Source organism: Nesoenas mayeri, assembly GCF_963082525.1.
Source record: "Nesoenas mayeri genome assembly, chromosome: 5".
NCBI classification, from domain to species: domain Eukaryota; kingdom Metazoa; phylum Chordata; class Aves; order Columbiformes; family Columbidae; genus Nesoenas; species Nesoenas mayeri.
Genome location: NC_137548.1, coordinates 15,383,010 through 15,409,483, shown reverse-complemented (window position 1 = coordinate 15,409,483; position 26,474 = coordinate 15,383,010). Strand labels below are relative to the sequence as shown.

The following is a 26,474-nucleotide window of genomic DNA, read 5'->3' as shown; positions in this document are numbered from 1 at the left end:
TGAGGTAGAATACAGGGAGTGAAGAGGAAAAAGTGCTTAGAGCAACAGGGATTTTCAAATGGATGTAGGAATAGAGTTAAATGCGAAGTATGCTTGAAAAAAAAGTTTGACAGGATTTTTGTTTGGTGGAGGAAGGTTCCAGTGTTGTAAAAGAAAATAGTACAGTACTTTGAATTTGTATCTAACTCAGTTAGGTATGGGGCAGTGTTGTGTAGATACACCTGTATTTGTTCTAAGTCTGTTTTCAGTTTAGGTGAATATATGTGTACTTTGTAACCTGATCTTTAAAAAGTGCATTAGAAAGTTTTTTCCTCATATCTCACAATCTTTCCACCACTCTACCTTGGAACAATGTGATGCCTAAGTCACTTACGTTTGAAAGAGTTTTAAGATGTACAGCTCTGTATAGTTTTAACAGTGGCCATAGTGGGGGGGTTGTTCTTCTTATATTGTTGTAAATAACTACTGAATTAAAAAGATACTGCCTAAAACTTTGGGTTCTGAAGACCATGTGCAGTTGTATTGCTGTCAGCTTAGTACAGACTAGAACTTTGTGTGCATTTGTGTTTTTATATTGAGAAAAAGTATATGTGCGTCACTCTGGGAGATGAGATTAATTAATAATTGAATATGAAGTATTGGATCATAACACTTCAGAATCAAGCTGCGGTTGCTGCTGCCCAATTTGCAGATGGTTTAAACTGTCAGTATATGCTCTTCAAAAATTCAGATCTAATCAGAGCAACAACAATAGCATGTTAAATTTAACTCTACATCATTTTCTGCAACTTTATTTTATGTTTGTTGTATTGACAGGTAGCTCATATTCATAGCAGAGCAAGATCTTCATGTGGATATGTGGTTGATTAGAAATAAACAGAAGAGCCCCAAACTGTACCTTAATTTCTATTGTGGTGTTAATAAAAGCTTTTTTTAAAAAAAAAAAAAAAAAAAAGTCCTGAACATGCTTTGAGTTGAGTGTCAGACCTCGACGAGGACTGCCAGATGTGCCTCAGTGGTACTCGAGATTCAGTAGCTGGGATAGAACTTTCTGTTGCTGTTTAATACTCTTTGATTTTTATTAATGCTTAACTTCAGTGGCTAGCAGATATGACATGTCCCAAGGCCTTAGCTTCCCTAATCCTTTCTGGTAGAAGGTTAGCATTGCTGCTTACCTGTTCTATCTCTTGGAATCGATATCCTGGTTTAAATTAAGGGATTTGAAGAGTGATAAATCATGATGTATCACAGGTAGAAACTAGAATGTCCATATGGCTTGTCAAGAGGGAAGATACCGGAGTACAGTGTGATCTTCATGGCTAAAATGTAACATGTAAATACGATATTGAAGTTGGAAAAATGAGCACTTTTAAGTTTATTTCTCAGAGATAATTCACTTTTCATTTAAAAAGCAGCTAGCAAATGCTTTATTTGACGTTTCTTGGCTTTGTGGGATGTAGGGAGTGTGGAGAGGATATACTTTTACTGGTTTGTTTTTGTAGTAACGCTCATGACTTGCTGTCATTTAAACAAAGTAACAGTTACTTAGCACTAGTTATTATGTTGCATCCTCAAATGAGTTTAACTTTCTTGCCAAATACTGTTTTTTCTGTCATTTTACGAAGGCACTTTCCTGCTATGTTTTGGTGTGCTAGAGAAACTTTAGTACAGCCTTCAGCCTTACATCTTCAGCAGGTATAAACAGCTGAGCTTCAATTTAACTGTTTTTAGCTGGATGTAACCTATATTCTCTTCAATACTAACGTATTTAAATGTAAGCTTTATTGTATCTTCTGGAGTTGTAAAATCTAGAAGGCAACTGTGCTGAGGATTGTTTTGTACTATCCCAGTGAAAGTGTTCTTATTAACTTCTCATCCTTCAAACAGGTCAAACATTTGTGTAGGAAGGTCCTGTGCTGTGGTCAATATCCTTAATTCATTCTTATAAAATACATTAACATAAAAGCAGGAACTGTAAAATCTGTAACTGTTTTTGTGTAATAATTACTAAAGATGTATATCAGCTGATTGATTTTAATAGGTTGTTTAAAGCTGTCATTTTAGTGACCAATTAAAGCTTATTTCATGCCTTGTGACCATGCACTGATGGTCCGGTAGAGGCTGGAGATAATACTGGTTTAAATCATGTTAATACCGTGTTCTGCGAAGACAAACCTGCACATAGCACTGCCAGGACTGTGCTGTAAACCAGATCAGAAAAGTGATCTGATGTTTGGTTGGTTTTTATGCATCACAATTTTGGGGGCGAGGTGAAGAATTATTTTTAAGTTATTAGTTCTCAGATTGGTGAAGCATGACCCTTACAAACACATGGAAGATGGAGGGCTCTGTCAGCATTACTGACTTCAAGAGTCTGCTTCACAGAGTCTGGGTCTGAGAGATGTTGTGTCTCTTTGAAATCTAGTGACAGCCTCTGCCAGCCTGTGGTTTGTCAGCCCTTTCAATGAAGTCTGATAGCTGTTGAATTGGATACAGTGTCTAGTTATGAATGGGTGAAAATTACAGTCAGATCATCAGGAAATTGTCACACTAAAATATTGTTTGCTTTAGATTACTGCTTTAAAAACCTGTAAAAATAAACTGCAAAATCTTAAATTGAAAAGCAAATTTACTTTTTCAAATTAACAGTTGGCGAAAGGGGAGAAATTGTAGTTCTACCTGCTTTGTGGTGTAAGTAAAAATATCCAAAGGATGTTTATGTATTCAGACCTCTTTTCTGACTGCTTTTTTCATAACAACTAAGTGGCTGAAGCTACTATTTGTGTTGACATTCCTGAAATTTTTCTTTTGAAAAAGAGAAATTGTTTTAATGACTTGCTTTTTCCTTAATTTAAATTACTGGTTTTTTTTAAGTGTAATTCGTTTGAGTAGGTGTTTTTTTGTTGTTGTTCTCGTATTTACATTTATCCTAAGATCTGTGTGATTTGTTCAGCTGCTACCAAATTCTTCATTAGGTGATTAAAACCTCTTACCTGAAGGAAGCAGTGTCAAATAATGCCCCCAGACATGATTACTTGGGGTTTGTTGTTAATGTACAAGGGTTTTTTTTCCTGCTTTACTTTTTTTTTTTTGTTCCTTTTGCTAACAAGCAAAGGGACAAATGTGCTAGAACTTGTGATGTGAGAAACTTGCTTTGCAACTGAATTCTTGATTTCAAACAAATTATTCTACTTAGAATAATTTATAGAATGGGTTTAACTTGTAGACAATTATATTAGGTTTTGTTGATTCCTGTCTATATAAAGTTCTTTTGTATGATATGTCCTCATGGAAATGAGGAATGAAATCCTGAGGAGATGATGACAACAGGTTACAGAAGTTAAAGTGGAGTTGTTCTGTAGTTTTCTGCACATAGTATGTACTTAGCCTGAAAAATAATTTCTGGGTTTTTTAATGATAGAAATGGTGTAACATGTAAACATGAAGAACTGCTAGTACTGCAATGTGCAGGGGAATGTTATGCTTGCCAATGGACTTTCACATAAGCAGTCAGCTTGAATTTTTGACATGGAGGATTTTTTTCTTTAGACTGTATCTTTGTGAAAGTTGAAGGAGACCAAACTAATGATAAAGCTTTTGCCCTAGTCAAATGAATAATTGATTTCAGGGAAATAAACTATTAATGCATTATCTGAATTTTAAATACTAGTTATACATTTGGTATTAAAATGTTACTTTATGCCTTTGAAAGGGAGTAATCTTATGTAGTAAGAGTGTAACTTAAATAATGAGGATTTAACACTTTTACACATGCATTGCCTTAATTTTCAGTTAATACTTGCTTTAACTGTTGTTATGGCTTTTTGAATAACTGTTGATATAATAGCCATATCTTCTGAAATGTGTATTTTAGTGAAAGATGATAATGCTTTTTACTGGTCACTGAAAGGCTGATTATTTCAAGTAACAAGTTGCTTTCAGAAAAGAAGCATTACAGTATGTTTAAAAAAAAATGATTTGTCAATTTCAGAAATCAAAGATGGGGGAGTAATAGTCATAATTTAGAGGAAAGTTGTCAATATATCAATATAAAACTAGTATTTAATGGTGCAAGTAATCTTTAGAGCTTTTTAAAATACAGGCTTAAGTAGTGTGTTTTTGAAAATGTAAGGTATATAATGAGCAAGACTAAGTGTTCCTAGACTTAAAATTTGGCTATCTTAAATGTTAAAGTACATAATTTATTCTACAATAATGAATACGTTTAAGATTTTTTTTTTTTTAATGACTACCTGTTGTTATTAATATCAGTTCAGCAAAGTTTTACCTATATGTGTATAGTGTGCAGTAATCACTGAATCCAAACACTTGTATGTTACACAGGAAGAAGTTCAATTTTGAAACACTTAGAATTACTAGCTTTAAAGCTCATACTGTTCTGAAAATAAAACTGTGTTTAAATGTGAACGTAATGAACAAATCTATGCCCATTTTGAAAAAATGCCTGGCTATTTTTTATCTAGGGAAGCTGTTATTAGTTTTCACACTATGATAACTTCTGCGTTTCTTTTGAAGCTCTTTTGTGTGCTCTTGTGTCCTTGCAATGTTGAAATATGGGCACAATGTTGAAATTTGAGAGTATCGTCCTTGTGCTTGAAGGTTGGCTTTGTGTCTGTTTGTGTAGCTTAGAAAAGTGCAAGGTGAGGATGCTGTGAGGCTTGTAATTGAACTGTTTACTACTGAACTAGGTCCTTGCAGATTTAACCCATTATGGTGGGTTGGGTTTTCTTGAGGTGTACTTTGCTATTTAGAGAAATAATTATATGAAGTAAAATGTCATGTTATGGAAACATGAGGGATGTGGAGGGAGTAGTGCTTGCATCGTTGGTACATGTGCTAGGCAAAGTCTAACACAAACCTCTGATGTTCTCCCCTCACCCCCGTAATGAAGCAAGGCTATATGTAATATTGCAAAGTGGACTGAACTGACATTGTTCATCTTAACATCCTCTTATGCTGGCCAGAAGAGAAGTTGGCTTAAAACTAACTGTATGATGCTATTAGGCTCAAAATATACTAAAGCCTCCTTAATTAGATTAATGTTTTGAGTGTGTGAAGTCAGCTGATGTAAAATCAACTTGTAATCCTGCGATCAATATTTAGAGATGGAGAAAGGTTATTCTGCTGTTGCCCTTAACAACACAGATTTAACACAGATTGATCTGGGATATAAATACTAACAGTAGACATAACTTTTTGTTTCCTTAGTATATGCCTCTTGTCTTCTACTCTGATGGAAAAAAAAATAAAAACTTTTTGTTGTTGTTCTGTTTCTGTCAGTAACTTTATCTAATTGCCTTTATTAGTCCCGTTACAACCCAGGGATCACAAACACAGCAACTACAGAAGCATTATGGCATTACCTCACCTATCAGTTTAGCTGCCCCCAAGGAGTCTGACTGCATGCTTACCCAGAAATTAATCGAAACCCTAAAACCTTACGGTGTATTTGAAGAGGAAGAAGAACTGCAACGCAGGTGAGTTAACGCTCACTGTAGCAGTGGTTTTCTCTAATCTTGAGGTTGACTGCTGAACCCCAAGCATGTTTATGTTCTTTCAGATGCTTTCTTAAAAGCCTAGTGGAATACTAAGCTTGATTTCTCCCTCCCTACCTGATCCCATGCATCTTAAGTGGAATACCTCAGAACACAGAAAGGAATTTAAATGGCCTTTAAATTATGGAGGCTGTGCATTTTTTTTCCCTTCATAGCTGTTTTGTTGTAGTGGCCCCTATGCTTTTTTCCTTACTGAGTTTTCTAGAGTTTTTTGTTCTCAGTACTGCTTCTCACTGTGCTTTTAGGTGCATTTGTTTTATGAATTGAGGTTTTATTTTGAAAGTGAGTAGAATTCATATAATTCACATGTGTGTAGGCCTTGCATGCTTGCATTTTTTCTGATCTTAAATCCCTTGAGTGTCTTTGAAAGAGGAAAAATAGCAGAAATGTTGTAGGGGTGAGTTTATTTCAATGTGTGTATATATATATATAAGTCTGTAATTAGACATGCAGTGTTACTGTAGATGACTTACTGTGTAATGGTGATCAGGGTCTTAAAATGCTACTAGTTTGGTCTAAGTTAATGACCTGTGATTCTGCTGTTTTATTAATAGGATTCTAATTTTGGGAAAATTAAATAACCTTGTAAAGGAATGGATACGGGAAATCAGTGAAAGCAAGGTATGGTTGTATTTTAAATGGACCTGCTTATACTAAGACTGCTGTAGGAAAACAATTACAACGTAAGTTCCCAGTTCAAACAGGACGAGTTTTAAATTTGAGGATCAAATTTGATTAAGTTGTAAAAGCAAATATCACCTTTGAGTAGCTGCTTTTGTTTCCAAGCAGCATCACCACTTGAAAGTAGAACCTTTTTAAATAAAGAAACTGATAAATACTGGAAAAAGTCATGGTAGTGGTAATAGGAATTTTCAATTGTTCCTCCTTCTTCCTAGGTAGAAATGTAAATAGACTGACTTTTCATTAAAATACATACGTATAATAATTATATTCTTAGATTGTTTGGCTTTGTCAACCAGTGCTAGCTCTAAAAATAGACTTTTTTCAGCTTTATGATCTGTGGTCTTCTTTAATGTCAGTCCTGTAATGGTACTTTTGTAGACTCTGATAGTGATAGTAGGTTTTTTGTCAGGTTATAGTCCCTCTCCACCCCATACACATAATTTTTTTTTTTTTTTTTTTTACTGATCATAGACTTGCAAAAATGTGAAAATGGAAGTGGCTTTTTTTAAGGTGTAAAAACATTTTTTTTAAGCTATTTTGCTTGGAGCATACTTAGGATTGTATTTATTCTGTACATTTCTCTTATGAAATGGGATTTTATACATGAACAAGATTACATAGAGAAGACCCTCGTTGATCCTTTAAGTCAAAATAGTGAGTGTGTCTTTACTGGTGTAAGATTGGAAACTGCTTAAGTTAATCCAATATACTTTGCGAAATAATTATTTTTTTATTTATTTATATCTTTTGTTGTGTCACCATTAATGTAGGGCTTCAGGCTAACACTAAATCCTGTTATGGAAGGGTAACATTCTTTGCCCACAGTACCGTAGATTCAAGAGTTTCCTTAAGATACCTGAACAATTTTAACATAAGTATCTTTCCCAATACGAGGCTTTAAAGAATGTAGCATGGATGTCTTTGAAAGCAGTGTATTAAACACTGATACTCTAAATAATGTTTTTCTATTGCTCTAAATTGGAGTCTATCAATTTCTAAGGCAGTCTAAAATGCCAGAGTATTAGGCAAAATGTGTTTAATGTCCATAATATTTTAAAGATGTTGTACCTGTAGTGTAGAACTGCTGAAACAATTACTAAGTCCATGGCAGTAATGTGTAATAGAGTAGAAATGTTACACGTAGTTAGCAAGTGGCAAACATACTTCTGTCTTTTCTGTAAATACTAAGGTTATTATTCCAGTAGTAGCTATACCATAAGCAATGTACATTCTGTGCAGTATTTTTCCTTTTGTTTTAAAGTAAATTGTGTACGTTGTTGTAGCTTGTTAAGGAAAAATAACTATTTTTTTTTTCCATTTAGAATCTTCCACAGTCTGTAATAGAAAATGTTGGAGGAAAAATTTTTACTTTTGGATCCTATAGATTAGGGGTTCATACAAAAGGTAATATTTACTTTTATTATAGAAACTTTTGTGTTTGAGGTAACGATGTGTCTGTAAATGTCACATTTAAGTAACAAGAACTGCATGTCTTTTGAGGTGGTGGTAGATTTTTGCCATTTTCTGTCAGTCATCTCCTTCATTCTAAATCAGTATGTTCCTATATTATCTTCATGTCATGGGTTGTGGAATGGACCAAAAAAGTTGGAAATTATTTAAAAATAGCGAAAGTAGTATACTTGGGTTTTCATAGTTTGTTCTTTGAAAATTACTACAAGTGTTTCACAGTTGAAAGAAGAATGTATGTATGTATTCAGTATGCTTAATGGCCATTAACACTTAAATTTTTTTTTTCTTCATTTGGTTTGACTTACTATTACCAAAGAAGAGCCATTCTACAAGAAGAAAAGCTAATTATTCCTGTTTGATTTAAAAAAAAATTCTGGGTATTGCTGGCATTTCATGTGCATGAAGTGTAACTTATTTGTTCTAATAAACAATTCCAGGTGCTGATATTGATGCCCTGTGTGTTGCACCAAGACATGTTGAAAGAAGTGATTTTTTCACATCATTTTATGAAAAACTGAAACAACAAGAAGAAGTAAAAGATCTGAGGGTATGTGAACTATCTGTTACTGCTAGCTGAAATGATAATGCTGAAAAGTTAATGGTGAGAGATGATATATTAATTAAGTAAATTTTACTATTAAGGCTTGCAGTGGATTTTTAGTTAGCTTGCAGCAAAGCCTATCACCATAGTTGAAATAAATAGATTCTTCCAAATTTTCTCTTGTTTCCACTTCCTAGAGACTCATTTAAAAATCTGGATGTCAGAATGATCTCCTAGCATGTGTGTTAGTATGCCAAAATTGCTACTTGCTCTCTAGCAACAGGCAGATGCAGATATAAGTGTTTGGTCCTGATCCTTTTTAAGCTGTGTGTTTTTAATGAAGGTTTTAAAGTGTATCATTATGCTACTGTTATATAATTTGATGCTTATATAAACAATTACAATGGTTGATATTAACCAAAACTTATATATTGGCCTTCAACTGTGCATTTGAAAATGGAGGTTACATTTTTAGTGTGTCTTATTATTAGATCCCTGTGCAAGATTTTTAGTGGGTAAAGGTGCAGATTTCCTGTGTAGGAATGGAAGACACAATGGTATACAGTATTTTGTTTTTATTATACCTGAATGACAAGCCTTCCTAGGCCAACTGGTGGGAGCTTTAATCTTTTTGGTGTTGCTGCGATCTTGTTTTGTTTTGGTTTTGTTCTTTTGGTGAAGGTAGTTGCTGGCAAGTATTAAGCTTTGTTTGTTTGAGTCCTGCTCCCGTAAATGGATCTGTCTCTGCACCGTTCATTCACTCTGTGCACCCTGTAGTTGGTAACTACCAGGGTAGTACAGACATATGGTGGTAGTATTAATGCATTAAACAAACTGTTTTGAGTGCTTTAGTATCTCACTGCTTTTAGTAATCTTTAAATCAACATGCTTTAAGAGGTTGATGATTTTCAAATTTCTGATTAACTTTGCTGTGTACTCCATCTAACTCAAGTTAATGTAGTTGATTTAGCAGCAAGGTAGATCAATGTATGCTATTCAGTGTAGCTCTGCAGTGATGCAGTAGCCTTTGGGTCAGGGTTCATTAATGTTTTAAAATCATTCCAGCTCAGTTTAAGAAAGTTTGTAAGTCTCCATCTTCAGGGAACCTAGCTTTCTTAACAATTGCCCTAGCAAGTGAGTCCGAGAGACTTGTGAACTTTGTATTTTGCTTAGGATCCATTCTGCCAACCAGTAAAGTTAACCCTAACTAAGGTTAAGTGCAGAGTAGTGTTGTCTTCCCCTCTTGTTAATATCTGGAACACTCTCGGAACTGTTTAGCTTCTGACGTTACCCAACATTTCTTATTTGGAAATATGCAGTGTTTGCTTTTATGAAAGCAGTGCTCTGCACATCTGCTTTTAGTTCAGATGCTCAGTTCAGGAAGGTGGCATTCCTAGCTGATTGCAGAGTAGATACCAAGTTTCATGGTTTCATCATGATTTTTATTGATTGTCAAAGTATCTTACTAATGACTACATTTAGAAAAGATGCTTGAGCTCTGGGGACTGGTAACTTGCAATTGATTCAGGTGGAATCAGACTGAAGAGTTGCACAGTTGTCTCCTTGTCATTTCTCATAAAAAACCTGACTGCAGATACGTAGAGGTAAGAGGCCTCTTAGAGTAAAAGTCCCTATAGGTTGGCCTTAGAATACTTAGAGCTGCTGTGAGGAGTAAAAGATGCTTTGATTGTGTCCCACGTGTAGTGAGGGAGTTGGACCTTGAGGTAATCAGAGCTGATTGATATGAGTTTGGATTATAATTAGCATGTAGCACATGCTTACAGTGCTTATTGCATAAATCCTCAATGATGGAGAAGGATATTGCTTACAAAAATTGCCCTGAAAACAGAAAAGCATCTGTATAAATAACATTTCATTGTGTTTGTTTAGACCTGATAGCTATTGCTCGTAAATGTCCTTCTCTATACTGAAAGTAAAATATAACTATTTTTTTTCCCTCCAGGCTGTTGAAGAAGCTTTTGTCCCAGTTATTAAACTTTGTTTTGATGGAATAGAGGTAAAAACCTTATTTTGTTTTGGTAGAGCATGCTTAAGACAAAGTTTTCAAGGTCTAAATAACTCATGTAGTATTAATATGAATGCTACTGAAGTGACTCTTCTAAGTTCATAGGCAAGTGTTTGACAACAGTCTTCAGTTGTGTAATTTAAAGTGGGGCTTTAAGACTGAAAAAAGGCTTTCTTGATGTACTTAATGCTGCTTGTAGAATATGTCCCCATTCTTCTCTAGGCACTGTTACCCACTTGCACTGATTAGTTTACTGACCTGTAGAGTACCAGTATTGGCATTATTAGAACTTAACATTTGATAGAAATTCATAAGTAATGTGGCTTCAATAATTTTTGGCTTCTGATGATTAACTGTCCAAACCTTACCTTCAGATTTACTTCAATACCCTATACTATAGGAAGTTGTGTGATCTTTGATCACTTCTCAGAAATGTACTGCTGAAGGCAAATGAGTTATCCCCTGTGTCTTGATCTCTCTGTACTTCAGTAAACACATGACCAAAACAATGGCTTGGGGCTGCCAGTTTCTGTCCAGTCTGCCTGTAACCTGATGAATCACCTGTCTTGAAGTGGTGAACTTGCTTAACTTGATTTTTTATTATTTTAGAAGTTGCTGAGAAAACAGAAACATTGTTTTCAAAAGATACTCTGTTAATCTTTTTTGGACTAATTTATAGTCAGCCTGTCATCCTTTCTTGGTCTCAAGACAAAAGCATATGAACTGTTCATATGCAGTTTGGCAGACTTGTACCTCGATTATGTCAACCAGTAACTGGTGGGTACAAGAATGGTACTTCAGTGAGGGAAGAATTCCCATGTTAATCTTCTGTTATTTGTGTGTATGTTTCAGTCATGTAAATGATTTCAGGCCAGTATTGTGTCTCTCTTTTTAAAACAATGAAATTCAAAATACAAACCTAAATAGGGAAGTAAAAGGATTGTCTCCTATAAGAGTAGCAGTATCTTGCTCGAATGCAATAATTTATGGTGGGCTCTGATGGCTTGGGTTTATAACTGAGACCTAATCCATTTTCCTGACAGTACGTGAGACTTCTCCAGTCTTGAACACCAACTTGTCATAAGTACTCTTTTGTATATATACTAGTGTTGTTAGGCCGCAATTTCTGATGGTTGCATTTGTGCCTTGTGTGTCTGTATTAGAAGATTTTAATGTAGTTTTCCTTTTCCTAATCCAGGCAAAAGATGTTAGAAGTTCTTCTCACTGTAAAGAGAACCTTAGAAGTGAGGAAAAGGATTTTAAAAGGATTGTAGCTTTGCAGTGATCCTGTCAATTAAACTTCATAAGTTTTTGCCCGTACCAGTTTATATATACGCATCTTATGTTCTTGCTTGAAATAAAGAAGAAGAATCTTTTTTTTTTCTTACTGTAGAAAACTGTTTCCTTGTCCCATCCCCATGTGCCCCCCCCAAAAAAAAGACATAGGACAGGCTATTAATTTCTTGATTTGAAAAATACTTTTATTGTTAATGAACTTTAGATATTTAGAGATGCTAGACCTTCCAGAGCTCAGAATAGAACTTCAAGCTCAATTTAATTTTGAACTCCTTTTACATTGCAAAGTAATACTTTTGACTTAAGTAGGAACTTCTGCTTCTAGTACTGAATGTTAAGACCAACTATCAAAAACTTTTGATCTTAAAGTGCATGGAATACTTTAGAAATTACTTTGGAGAAGTGCTTCATAGTTTAAAACAGATGCATGCAAAGCTTTAAGTGCCAATGAAAAGTTCTTCATTTTAAGATCTCTTCAGCTGCATTTTGTCCAAAATAATTTTAACATATATCACGTTTTTGTTCTTGATGCGGTAGCACTAGCTGTTTCGCTGTCTTGCAGGCGAAGTGGTATCGGTTCACATGATTACATGATACATGATTAAAAGCCTCATCTGGTGAAGGGGGCTTGTTGCCTTGCAGAGGAGGTGCTAATATGCAATTACTGTTCTCATTATACTGACTGACTGATACCTAATCTAAGACTAGAATGGCAAACTGACTTCTCTGTGTAGGTCCTTGCTGTGTATGGAGCAATTTAAAACTCTAGTTCAGTGCTGAGTAGTCTTAGATTTTCTTGACCTAGAAAAACTGATGTCAAATAATTGCAGACGTAATTGAAATTATGTCCAATTTGTTTGCTAGGATTTATACACTTGCTCAGCTTACTGCATTTTCACAACTACCCGTTTTCTGTAATCAGATGAGATTTTTTTTATAGATACTCATCCCATACAGAGGGAACTAGTTGCACGTCATGTGTGGTTTACCATACTAGGTGGAAAAGGCCTCTTTTTCTATTATTAATTGATAATTTTGAGAATATTTTGATTAAAACTAGGTTGTGTTTTCATGACTTACTATGATGTAGTAGAATTTTATATTCTGGACCCAGAAGTGGTGCTTATCCCCAGATGATTTTTACTTACATTGACAGTTGATGTAGATTTTTGTGTACTGGTTCTGTATTTATCTTAATATGTACTTTATTGTCTTGGAAAAGGAGCCATGAGGTAGATGAAGCATCTGAAAGTGTTTCTTTTAATGTATGTGAAAGGTGTTTGTATTGTTTGAGGAGATTATTTGTGCTAGGAAGGCTGCTGTTACTATTAGTAAACTTGATGAAAGTTGTGTTATAGAGTTAATTCTACAGAAGAAAAACCAGTTTTCTAATTTCCTTTTTTTTTCCTTCAAGATTGATATTTTGTTTGCAAGATTAGCACTGCAAACTATTCCTGAGGACTTAGATCTACGAGATGATAGCCTACTCAAAAATTTAGACATTAGATGCATACGAAGTCTTAATGGTATGTATATGCAGTTTTGCATATGAACTTCTTGTCTGATCTTTACTAAGTATTCTAGATTGTTTAATACAGTAGTTTAGTTGTGGACTTGTCTTACATATCTGGAAATAAAGTCGTAGCCAGTTGTATATATCTTTTTGGAGCAAAGTGTTGTTTCTTATTGGCTGGATTTTTATAAAATTTATAGTTTGGGTAGTAAATGGTGCTGTGTAGAAATTAATGGGACTTGCAAGACTTGTGTGGAGCACTGTCTATTTCTATAAATGTATGCATGTTTTTTAATTTGTATGTGTTATAGTATGCATAAATACACGCACAATCGCTTCAGGGATAAATTGGGGATTTCAGAATACTGTCAGTTTGAGGTCAGGTGTTTAGTAGCTTACTAGCTTGTGTAACCCTTAACTTTTCTATAATACTGTAGTTAAAAAAATTATTTATGTATGGAGCACTTGGGGCTGTAACTTGGCAGGGAAGAGGAGTGTGTGATATACCACTGACTTCTGTTATGATCTGAAAACCTGATAACTTGAGATTGCCACAGCAGTTTGTGAAATTCACGTTTGTGTAGTCTCTAGAATTCGTATTTGCCTCCAACTTGCTTGGAAAGGAACTCCTAGTCTTAGATATTACTATTTTCTTGCAACCAGCTCTCTGTAACTATTTAGCAACTATGAGCAACTACCTGTTTTTGATAACAATATTAAGTCTTTTTTTTAATCTATAATGTTATTTTTAAGCTTGAAACTATCCCATCAAAGTAATGATACAACTCATATGTCCAAAAACTAATTTTTTTGGTCTGTTTTCATGAATTCAAAGAAAATTTTGACCTCTGACTTCAAGGTTTTCTGTAGGTCTGTGAAGACTCATGCTTTTAAAATTTGTCCGCATGTTTTATGATATACTGCATGTAATCCCATAACAGTGCAACTTATAATTTGTTTGTTTCTTAAACAGCTGTTACAGTTCATTAATAACAGAAAATCAAGTCTGCGTCTGAATTGTCTTCCTGAGTGTTGCTGTAAAACAGTAAAAAAAAGGAAAAAAACCAAACTGAAATATTTTAAGCTCTCTAGTTCAAAACAAAAGCAATCAAAATACCAAATGAGTTGCTAGCATGCTGATCTAAAAAGTTTGGTGGCTTTGAAGGTGAGGGAGGGTAAACCAGCAAAAAACTTTGGAGGCAGCAAAGTATAACAGATTCTTTCTTTTGGCAGGTTGCCGCGTAACCGATGAAATTCTGCATCTAGTACCAAACATTGACAACTTCAGGTTAACACTGAGAGCTATCAAACTGTGGGCAAAACGTAAGCCGTTTTATTCCAAAATCTCTGAAGTTTTCATTAACTCTGAAGTTTTCATTAACTCTAACTCCTTTTGTCTCTTTCCTTTTCAATCCACAGGCCACAACATCTATTCCAATATACTAGGTTTCCTTGGCGGTGTTTCCTGGGCTATGCTAGTAGCCAGAACTTGCCAGCTTTATCCAAATGCAATAGCATCAACTCTTGTACATAAATTTTTCTTGGTATTTTCTAAATGGTATGTTTTTTTGGTTTTTGTTTTTGTGGTTTTGGTTTTTTTTTTTTGTTTTGTTTTTGGTTTTGTTTTTTTTTTAATTTAGATTACGCTAAAATAAAATTTTTTTGTAGACACTACCTTTTAGTCCTGTTTTTATGGTATCATTTTCAGCTGTTATACCAGACTAAGGTGGTAGTTATAAGCATTGTTCTTGCTGACAGAAAGTTCTTAGCTTGAGGTTTTCAGTAAGTCATCCAACATGTCTTGTACTTGAAGTATAGTATCCAAAATGAAAACACTTGGTTTTTAATTAAAATTTTAAGTATTTGTCGTAACTCAACAATACTCTTCAGATGAAATACTTATATAGTGCAACATAACACCCCCATAATTAGATGTTTAACATTCAGATACTGGTGTAATGGGAAAAGGAGGTATGTCACCATCTCTTTTAGACACATAGCTTAAATGCAGTTCAGGAGTACCAGTAGTGGAAGTCTAGTTTTTAATCTTGTCAGTGTGGTGAGGCAGATGTTTTGGAATTACATACAGTTTCATACTCCTGAGCTAGTTACCTCTGAAAGATGGCTCAAATAACTGACGGGAGCAATGGGAACACTCCAAGGAAATTTAGGATGAATGGGACAAAGTGTACTTTAGAGATAACAAATGAGTACTCTTTTTCTTGAAGGAGCATGTCTGGATACCTATATTTGTCGTGAGACATTGACATATTTTAAGAAGCATTGTACCAAGTTGTTGCTTTACTTCAAGTATAGTGTCGTTTCTTCTTAATGTGAAGATAATTTCCATTTTCACTGTCTTGAATCCATAGGCTTTGTAACCTCTTTGAGGTACCAGGTTTTTAATAATATCTTGTCCTTATACTGCTGTCCATTTTACATGTGCATAGCATAGGAGCAGTTATGTAGAAATACCAACAGATTAACAGACTTCTACTCTTTATAGGAAGATAACTTTATTTGTGGGAGTAGAGATGACTTGAAGAACAGAAATGTTACTTATTTTTAGCATGGCTTCTTGTCTTGATTTAAAGTTTTTTTTAATACATTTGCTTTGTAATGATACTATAATGCTGCAGTCACGCTGGCTGTTTCTTCTATTGTTTGTCCATGAAACAGCTAACTTGAAGATGGACCCAATGTCAATCTTCATACAGGAATTTGTTTGATTAGTTATATTTCAAGACTAATTCAGAGGAGCTTACTTTAGTTACCTAAGACAGTGTTTACAAAGGTCCAAGAATACATAAAATTCATTGTTCTAATTCCTGGAAAAGCTAGTTACAGCTATGTTGTTGTTCATTGGTGCAGTTTTGTTTAAGCAACCCCAGTTAGACCAGCTTATTCTTGAGGAAATGATGCTATACCTTGAGAGCAGGGTTAAGAAGGATCGCATTCAAAAGTATTGTTTGTTGAACATACATGGTTGTATCCAATAGTCTTATTCAGTGCTACAATCTTTTTGAACAGGGAATGGCCAAATCCAGTGCTATTGAAACAGCCAGAAGAATGCAATCTTAATTTGCCTGTATGGGACCCAAGGGTTAGTGTATTATTTTTTCCCCTTTAAGTCACACTGTACAATAAATTCAGTTGCTTAAAGAATCCTAGATGAACTTCGTTTTGAGTTTATTAATATTGTGGTATCATGTCTTCTTTATAAATGACCTCTAGTTGAGTGTGGAACAAACTTGGTTTAGTTTTGTAAACTGACCACTTGAAGCACACTTGCTGAACAATGTACTTTTTACTTCCAACTTTTGTAATATGTGATCTTAATAACTGTTCAGTATAATTGGATACATACCTTAAAGCTGTGCATTTAAAAAATCTGCTTATCTTAAAACCATTTGCTGCTGACTTAAAACCTGTTGATTTTTGCAAGTATATTGAATTCACTTCAGTACAGCAGTCACAACTGGATAGATTTGGTTCCATATAGCTGTAGTAATGTGTCTTTTCATCTCGGACCAAAGAAGATCTTGTGTATTATTTATAATATTTAATATCTATCTTTGTAGTACTTTTATATTAAGGTCATTGGACATGAATGTCCTTAAGGCAGTCAATAAAACAGCTTGCAGCAGATGCACACTCACATTCTGAGATTTCAGTAGGGTACAGCATGAATGTGTTCAGTGCTATTTTGTCAATTTTGGAAAAGTTAGTGTTCAACTAATCTTTTTTGGGGAATAGTGTAAGCACCAGATGTTGAGTTGTATGCCCTTTTGTACTTCAGATTTGTTTTTCTCTTTGACAAAAGTCCATGTTTAAGTAATGTGAGACAGTTGAAAAAATGTTCTTGAGTCTTGCTGGTATTCCTGGGCTAGGGGCTTTGGAGGTCAGTGTGTGTGATGGGAACTATGCTATAGTAGCTAAATAAAGTGGGGTAAGTTAAAAACAGGGTTTTATCTTTAATTTACCCTCTAGGAGATTTCTACTCTAATGCTATTTTAAATGTATTTTGTATGTGTGTGTGTTTTGTCCCTTTTGTTTGTTTGTTTCCTTGTGTGCTGCTTAATAAAAGATACACTAACAAAGGTGATGCTTCTATCAGATTACCTAGAGCCTCAGCCTCTCATCTTAAGCTGGCTTTTTATTTTCAGTAGTGTTACAAAAATAAAATTTTTTACAAGGTTTAAAGACAGTCATTCTTCCGAAGGTGTTCATGTGATAAGGTGTCCTTGTTTTGACATGATCACAAGCTAATTTCCTTTAAAGAGAGGAGTTGTTCTGTTCAGGTGGAATTTCTGCACTTAAAAATGCCTGCAACTTGATCTTGCTGTGCTGACAGGCTACAGCCCTCCGTCACTGATTGAGAATAATGTCCTTTGTGAAAATGTTATTCTCGTTTTCTAAACTTTCTCAGAACCATTGGTAAATTTCCTTGGTCTGCGAACTAGGATCTCTTAGAAATTCTCAGTTGTAGTGAAGGGAAAAATCCAAATTTGATAACTCATGTATATGCTTGAAGAAAACTGATTGGCTGTTGTTATATATAGGTAAACCCCAGTGATAGGTACCATCTTATGCCTATAATTACACCAGCATACCCACAGCAGAACTCTACCTACAATGTGTCCGTTTCCACACGGATGGTCATGGTTGAGGAATTTAAACAAGGTAAGTATTATCTTATGCTCTATATATAAATGTATTCAAAGAGATTTAAAATAGATCCATTGTGGGTGTGCTTTCTGAGGGTGGTGGTGGGAGGAGGTTAAATTGCTTCTTGACATGAGACTCTCTTCTGAGTGAGGTAGAACTTGGTGTGGCTTAATGTTCCAAATTCAGTGGACTTCTGCAGATCTGCCCTTTACTCTTAGAAACTGAGGGTAATTAATCAGAATGCCTTGTGCTCTGAAAATGAAGAGTAACAGTGCAGTATCTTTTTTTTGTTTATTTTAGTGGCCTTAGATTGTGTCCTGCCACATGGAAGATTCTTATAGTAATCCCACTTGATGGCCATTTCTAGGCCTAACATAAGACAATATACTTGCTCAGAGATGAGTCCTCTAGATTTGTCCTAGTAATGTATTTGGTTTATAGTAGACATAAAAATGTTGTTAAGGCAAGGAGCAGACCTGATGCAGAGAGCAACTAGCAGCAGCTCTCTCAGGCACAGAGCAGAAGCTTATTGTATCACTGTTTTTTGCCTCTTACGATGTCATTGCACAAGAGATGATTGAAGTGCTATAAGGAAAAAGAACTTCTCTGGACTGAGTAGTTACTGTGGCATATACAAAAGATTAAATTGAGCTGCTATACTGCAAAGCAAAAATTAATGAAATCATCAGTCTGCCCAATTAACATACATATCTAAACTTACTGAGGTTCTTTTTAATAATATGATTTGTATAACTAATGACTACTTAAAGTATGACTGGAATATAAGGCTTGTTAATAAATTCCTTTGAATTTGAAGGGGGAAAACAATTTGTAATAACCTTTGCTAAGTTAATAAGCTGGTTTTATTCTGAGTATTTAACTGTAATTAAAAAAAAAGTTTAAATGTTTTTTTGTAATTTAGGTCTTGCTATCACAGATGAAATTTTGCTGAGTAAGGCAGAGTGGTCCAAACTTTTTGAAGCTCCAAACTTCTTTCAGAAGTACAAGTATGTATTTTATGGCATGGCAGATTATTTTAAGTTTTATCAGTTAAATTATCTAATGATGCACTGTAGCCTAGGATCTTAAATATGCATACAGTAGAATTCCAAAGTGTTTTGTTAGGATTTTTCTGTGCAGAGAGGGAGTGAATGCACTGTTGTCCTTTCTCTTAAAAAATGAATAATTTCCTCAGATGCTTCTTTTTTTGTCTTCGGTGTGTGTTTCAGAAACCTCTTAGTCCCTGACCAGGTACTTAGAATGTCACCAGTTAACTATACAATTGGTATTCTACCAATAACATTGAAGACATATCAGCTGGTTTGACTAACAGAAATGTTCTTTACTGGTGTCAGTAAGCATTCTGAAAATGGGTCTTGCCTCACAGGAAACAAGTTATTAAAAAAACAATTCTGAAGGTCAATATTTAAGATGAATACATATGTGAAACTGCGTGTTTTCTTATGTCAATATAGTCAACAGTTCACTCTAATAATAAAAGATATTTTTGCAATTGTGTTGACTAACTGCCAGATGTACCAGTTACTACTAGATTTTTTTTTTTTTCATTAAAGCTTAAGGCTTTTGGCTTTTCGTTAATAATAATCTTTCACACTTAGCTTCTCGAATTTCGTAATGTCTCCAAGGGAAATACTGAAGTTCACACTTCACACTTTAAGGATTTCTAGTGATATGCTTGTGGGGCAGAAGCTTGTTAAATGTATATGGACTTGCTGAAAGTTGTATTTTTATAATAAATATGGATTATTAAAATATGGACTACATCTTCTTTGCCCTCAGTTGAAATTTGAGACCCATTTTTCTTGAATCAAGACCAAATATATTTTACACTTGTTTCTGTGTTGGGTGGTTGGTTGGTTATGTACTAATCTAAACAAGCTTGAAATATACAGTTCCCCCATTAAAAGAGACTGATGACCTTCATGATGTGTCTGTGTTTTGTTTTTATACTTTTTGCATGATAAAAGCTTTTATATTGTACCTTGGAGGTTAAGCTTGAAAACACTTTAAAGAACACTGTAAAGTTATGTTATATTTTGAAGTTAAAAGTGGGCTGCAGATAAATCAGTTTTGGCTCAAGAGGTTGCTAGTAAGTTCCCTAGTACATGTCCTTTGTTTCTTTGAAAACTAGGAAAAAATAGGAAATATTAAATGTCATTTGAAGTCTCCCTTTTTAAAGCTTTTTTTTGGTGTACCAGCATTAACCATTTTGTCAGTTTTAGCAATAAAGGCTTCTGTAGCCAACATTAAATATCCAGTTTTTATGTTTTTTCCATAAAAAGTCTTTGCTTTTTTTTTTTTTTTAAACTGTGGAATGGTGCTATAGAGCCTACTTAAATTTAAATTACCCTAGATTTTATCCATTTTACCTTAGTAGGTTAATTTGAAGCTTTGATTAGTAACCTTTACAAAATGAAATCATTATATGCGGTCACCACCATGCTGTAAACGTGGCTCTATTGGTCAGATCTCAATCTGAAAGTTAAATGTTGCAGATTTAGTTTTTCTTCTCTTCGTGCTCCCCTCCTGTTTCAATTGTAGATGGCTCTTGGCTTGCTCCTGCTGAAATTCAAAGCAGTGTGTAGTGCTCTGCCAGATAAGATGACATCTGATCCTTGCTCTGAGATATACTTTTAATAAATGTTGATTCTCTGAAAGCATAGCTTTAGTAAACTGTATTTCTTAGTGGCAATTAGTTGCTAAACATCTATGTTGATTCTAAAGACTTGACTCATGAGCCATGTTTAAAATAAACTTCAATGATGTGTGACTAAGGAAATCTGGAGGCTACTGCATACCTGCATGATAGGAGCATATTAGAAATTGCAAAAATGGGGAAATCTGCTTTTATTTATTTTTTCTTAGTTTTGAAATGTCAGCAATTACTTGGAGTTAGGGAGTTGCAACATGTGTTATGTGCCCTTTCATGTAGGTGTAAATTTTTCAAATGGTGATAACAACAAAGAACATAGATTTGCTGGATATGGTGTTTTACAGTGAAATGATAATAATTTCAAATGGGTATAACAGTATGAAGTGTTACATGAGAATGAAATTATTAGAGCTTAAAACCAAGAGAGAAGTAACACTGATTTAATGAGCTCTAGCATATTGTTTCTGTCTTACAAAGACATGCATCCTGCTAAATGAATAGGATATAAACGTAGCTTTCAGAAAAGTGTGTTGAACACTTACCTTGATAGGGCTTTATCTAAAGCACTGGATAATTTGAAGTATAAATCTAGTAGTAAAGAAAAATTAAAATGAACACGTTCAGGTGTGTGTTCTCACTTTTTCAGCAAGTAGTATGACTCTTATACTCTGGATTTTTTTTTTTGGTAGGTACAGGTGTTAATGGCATAATTCCATAATATCTACATTAGCTTATTTTTATAAAAAAAAGACTGATAGGGAGACAGTGAGAGAGAAACAGGACAATTCTCAAAAAAAGCAACAAACCAACAACCAAAAAACAAAAAAAAGCAGCAAACCAACCCCAAAACATACACTTCAAAATAATACCCTGCATCTGAAAATCGCCACTAAGTGGTAGAAGCCTAACTTCAGAATTGGTTGGGTTTTTTTTAATCATGAAGTCATGAATACTTCTGAATTTGATGTGTTCTTTGTTATAAAATTAAAAATGAAGTACTGATAACAAATCTTGTAGTGGTAAAATTTTAGTAGTGAGACCTTGAGACCTTATAACAGAGTAGAGTCTTAATTTTGAACAGCTTTTGCTGTTTACTATTTATGCTTTACTGAAAATGGCAGTAGCACATTTCCAGTGATTGATTCAGTACTGTTTAACAGCTGCGGGGAGGGCATTGCGGGGCTAGAAATTGCATCTTTTCCTTTTCTTTCTTTTTCAGCTAGCACTACCTGAGTAAAAACAGTGAATCATATTTTCAGAAATTAGTCTTAGGTTTTTTTTTTTCCCCTAGGTGCTCATCAGGGAGTTGAGGCTTAGCAATAGCCAAATTAACTTTTTTTCTTTTTAAATAAGTCTTCAGAAGTTTGTTTCAAAGAGCTGCTTTTAATGTAACTAGCAAATCAGTTTCTTTGAATACTTGCAGGTTTGAAATTTGTGTCTTTCAGTTCATACATGCATGGTTAAAAACAGCAAAAAACTTAAGCTGTCCTTCCTACTATATGAAACATTTTGCAAGTGTGTGTGGTATGTATGATGTAGGAGTCTTATGGGTGATAGCTGCATGTTTAGTGCTCCTTAGAAGAAACTGAAATTAGAAATTAGTTACTTCTCATACAGAATTAGAACAACGGACCCTTATTCTCTTTTGTTAAGATTCCTGCATCATTGCTAAATTCCACTTGAGCTGACAGGATGTATGTTCCCAGAGATATTTAATTTTCTGGAAAAAAAGTCTATTTACGCTTCTATTTTTTTCTTTTTTTTTCCGAAGCAATAATTCAGAAATTTTAGGAATATAAGTGATTGAGTTGTAGTATCCTATAACTAAAATGAAGATTTAAATAAGATAACAGGAAAAATTTCTTAACGTTTTTCTATGAAGCAGCTAATATCGCAAAATGCAAAAAATCGGTAGATAAAATGCTCTATTCAGGAGGGGGAAGAAGTTTCTCCAGACCTCTCTTATCCAGTCCTTTTATTTCATTGACATTCTCTGACTGAATTTTAGTAGCGTTTAGCAAGTTTTTTTCTGTTGCCACCTAAAAATAAGTGCAGAAACATATAGTTACTGATTTGATCTGTTGATTCTGATTTACTGATATGATTTGAAGGCCTACAGCATCAGAGAACTCTTTTTGCACCACGGTTTTTCCCATCATTGACTATGCATTCCTTTCATGAGGTATATTATATTGTACCAGGGTCCAGTCCCTCGTGTTACCACTGTTCTTTAAATCCTTCTCTGAAGATACCTAACTATACCGTATCAGTATAGAGTAATGCCAAATTGGATGGTTTAGGATGTTAAAATAAACTTCCCAGGAAACTTCTGAAAAATCTGACTGTAAAAATGAAAGGTTCCCTCATCTCCCTCATTATGAACTTAAGTTAAAAGTAATTGCCTGTTCCACTGTCCTTGGGCTTCTTTGTTTAAAATACCATTCGTGCTTTGTATACTGTTTGGAATTTACTTACAGTGGGTATGCACTGATTATCCCAGAATATAATTGAGAGCTTAAGTGTTATCATGAGAGGAAACATTCCTTGTGGAATTTCAGATAAATGTCTTCAGATAATTCTAAAATGCAGATATATATTTTTTTTAAACCACACTTGATAGTGTTATTTTTGACTTGGAATAAACGAATGTATGCTAACCACTCTTGTACCTGTTCAAAAATAATGTTGCAATGAAGGCTACTGACATACCTGTGGATGGTTGTGTACAACTGTTTTTACTTGCAAGGAATCTTTAGTAATCAGCTATATCCCTGATCTCATTAAGTACTGAAATTTCTGTACTGTTTCTCAACTAGTACTATGTTCCTAGCTTTTTATTAAGGTTATTGATATTAAAATGTTGCAAATGTCCCTAAGATCTGAAATGTTTTGGGAAGTCCATTAGTCACATGCTTGGGGGATATAGCCTCTTTGTCTACTTAACAATGCTTAAGTTTATTGTAGGATATATACTTAAGCTTATAATCAATAATTTGCAATGTAGAACATACTGCTAAGTGTTAATATTAAGGTTTGAATGTCTAGTGTTAGAATTATAAATAGAATAGCATATTGTCTTTATCTCCAAAGGCATTATATTGTACTTCTAGCAAGCGCACCGACAGAAAAACAGCGACTAGAATGGTGAGTATAATGCTTGCTATTTAAAAGAAAAACAAAAAACACTGAACAGCAAAAAACTTGTCAACCTTGGATGCAAGGAAATATCTAGTGTACTTTTAAATGCAACAAAGTGGAGCTTCAGTGTTTCAAAATGAAATAAATGAAGATGGTGTGCTTCTGAAAAACAGTAAAAATAAATAATGAGGGAGTGAAGGCTGTCGCTTGAATTTTGCTTCCTTACAGCACTGTCAGGATCACTTTACAAAGTTTATTTTCTTAAGCCTGTTACACTTTTAAAATAAGTAGTATGAGGAGGTATGTTTTCAATCTCTGTACATACTATTTGTGAAAACAAAAATACCTCTTGTTTCTGCTCTCTTTTCTTAAAAAAGTTATGATATTGTCAGGTATTGGGAATTTCTTAGTCTTTAAAATTAATGATCTGATGCCAAAAGAATATTGGAGAAATATATAGAAGTGTCTTGGTGACTGCCCTTTACTGATGTGTAATGTCTTGCTATTTAATCCCATTTGTAAAATGAGGCCATATTGAGAGCTTCAGGGCTTTCTGAACTTTCCCTTGTATTAGTTTTTGAAACACATTCACTTAATTTATTGATTGGAATTACTGTGTCACGTGTAGTACAGTAGTTCATTTGTAGTCTCAGATGTTCATACATCAGGATAAATCCTCCTTATACGAAGTTAGATACTTCTTTTATTTCCTGTGAATGAGAACTTGCTAATAAGTGACATCTATGCAGGGTGGGCTTGGTGGAATCAAAAATCCGTATTCTAGTTGGAAACCTGGAGAAGAATGAATTCATTACACTGGCTCATGTGAATCCGCAGTCATTCCCAGCACCCAAGGAGAATCCTGACAAGTAAGCAAATCCATTTTTGCATGTAATGCTGAGGAACTAACTTAGCTAGAACACCAATTCATTAATAAATAAAATAACATTTTTATATAATCTTAAATGGATTAATTTTTGATGACAGCATCTAAAGGCAAACAGTTTTAAGCTCTTCCCACATACTATTTGTAAAATTAGATATTCTTCATTCTGTATAAGAATGTTGCTAAGCCAGAAAATAACTTTAAGGAAAGGGTATATTTTTGCTAATAGCTTTGCATAATTTCTTGCCAATGATTCATGTTAGCTACTGCTAGGTAGCTGCTGTTTGAGCAACTAACATTGGTTGGTAAGACCGTTTTCATTATGAGACAACACAGAGAATTGGGTAGAACATGGGGCACATTAGACCTGAAATCTCGAATGACTACATTTAATAATGTTACTAGATACAGCGGTTGAGATTCGTAGTACTTCAAATTGTTTAGGATTATATTTTTAGGATTATATTTTTAGGATTATATTTTTTCAACTGCCTCCTCTCGCCCCCACCACTCCTTTCTTCCTCACTCTAAGGATTGATTGTAGGTATGTGGGCCAAAAACTCTCTAAGACTTTATTTTATTTCTAGATAGTGTTGTAATTAACTTGTAAGGAATCATATTTTTGTGTTAATTGTAAGCACAGGCGACAAATTTGTGTTTACTGGAGGTATGTGAAAAGCATGTTTACCTTCCACACAGCTTTTTCCAGATAGCAACTGCTTCGAGTGACAGTATGGTGCTACTTTTTTTTTTTTTTTTTTAAGTTACGTACATAAATTACCTGCATGTTTCAAGTGAAATTGGACAAAAGCAGGCAGTAACTCTTCGGGATCATTTCAGTGGGTAAATACAGCTACAAGTGCCTGCATGATCACACGCTTCGCTTAGCTCTTATTTCAGGGGATCTGATGTGGGCAGTGCTTTTAGGAAAGGTCATTTTCCCCATGTAAGCAATGTTCTTTCACCTGCCTGCCTAAATCTGTTCATTGATTGATTGGAAAACAGTGTTGTTCTGAAGTAGTCGTACAGGGAAAAGACGTTTGAATTAAAACATGGAATAATGTCTTGAGCTGCTGTAGAAGTGTTACACTATATTCTGTCATAGAATATAATAATTCGTCTTCCATTATACTGTGTGGTGGTGAGCTGCCAAAGGGAGGCTCTTATTACCTGAAAACTGTACTTTGTGGTCAGTTACAGCTGAGAAATTTGAGAGTTGAAGACAAGTTTAGTTGGCAAAATGGAAGTAGTTTAGTCAGAGAATAGATTCTGTAATTACTTTCAGTGTCAGGTGCTGAAAACCTCATATCCTTGCAAATCTATTTCCTTTACAGGTGCGATGGCTAGTTGTAACTCCTGAAAATGGGAGAGTCTATACAGAAGCACAGTTGAATGACGTAGTCTATTGATGATCTTAGTTCATTGAGTTTGCTGGAAATAGACGTGTCAGTGTTTTATGACTTATTTTTTTTACTGCAAATGAAATGGAAATATCTTTAAGTCAGCCTTGTTTTTTGCCTTCCTATAGCCAGTGGAGCTAAAACATACAACTGTTGTCTATTGCAGCAGATACCTTACTAAATTATTCAATTCTTCTGTCAGTATTATATGACTATTTTATATAAAATTTTCCAGGGAAGAATACCGTACAATGTGGGTGATTGGGTTGGTGTTTAAGAAAACAGAAAATTCTGAAAATTTAAGTGTTGATCTTACCTACGACATTCAGTCTTTTACAGACACAGGTGAGTTTTACTTTCTAGATGTTCTGGTATTAATAAACTTGTTAAAGTTACTGTCTTTGTTCAAAAAGTAGTCTGTTTCAGTAGTAGACTTGTATCTAGACATAAGGTAAAAGGAGTTCAGGTAAGGATTAGGGTGTTATTTAATGAATTACCATTTTAATAAGTTTTAATGCTTCTAGACACTTAAGTGTAATTATTTTCATTTTTTTTTAATTACAACTGACTAAAGTGACGCACACAAATTTCTGATCTCACTA

The 26,474-nt window shown here is 34.4% G+C and overlaps 1 protein-coding gene across 6 annotated transcripts in view; it reads left to right on the top strand.

Moving 5' to 3' along the window:
* The window catches only part of PAPOLA (poly(A) polymerase alpha), a 46,086-nt gene that overhangs the window by 5,416 nt on the left and 14,196 nt on the right, over positions 1 to 26,474 (top strand). For 5 of the 6 annotated variants that reach the window (XM_080346200.1, XM_080346202.1, XM_080346199.1 and 2 more), the window contains exons 2-15: positions 5,328 to 5,498; positions 6,131 to 6,197; positions 7,583 to 7,664; positions 8,168 to 8,277; positions 10,235 to 10,288; positions 13,008 to 13,119; positions 14,340 to 14,429; positions 14,526 to 14,664; positions 16,137 to 16,209; positions 17,669 to 17,789; positions 18,697 to 18,781; positions 23,539 to 23,592; positions 24,336 to 24,455; positions 26,108 to 26,217. In XM_080346200.1, the coding sequence (XP_080202326.1) occupies positions 5,328 to 5,498; positions 6,131 to 6,197; positions 7,583 to 7,664; positions 8,168 to 8,277; positions 10,235 to 10,288; positions 13,008 to 13,119; positions 14,340 to 14,429; positions 14,526 to 14,664; positions 16,137 to 16,209; positions 17,669 to 17,789; positions 18,697 to 18,781; positions 23,539 to 23,592; positions 24,336 to 24,455; positions 26,108 to 26,217 (1,388 nt within the window). The remainder of the gene's footprint in view (positions 1 to 5,327; positions 5,499 to 6,130; positions 6,198 to 7,582; positions 7,665 to 8,167; positions 8,278 to 10,234; positions 10,289 to 13,007; positions 13,120 to 14,339; positions 14,430 to 14,525; positions 14,665 to 16,136; positions 16,210 to 17,668; positions 17,790 to 18,696; positions 18,782 to 23,538; positions 23,593 to 24,335; positions 24,456 to 26,107; positions 26,218 to 26,474) is intronic. The other variant, XM_080346204.1, reaches the window with a different exon arrangement.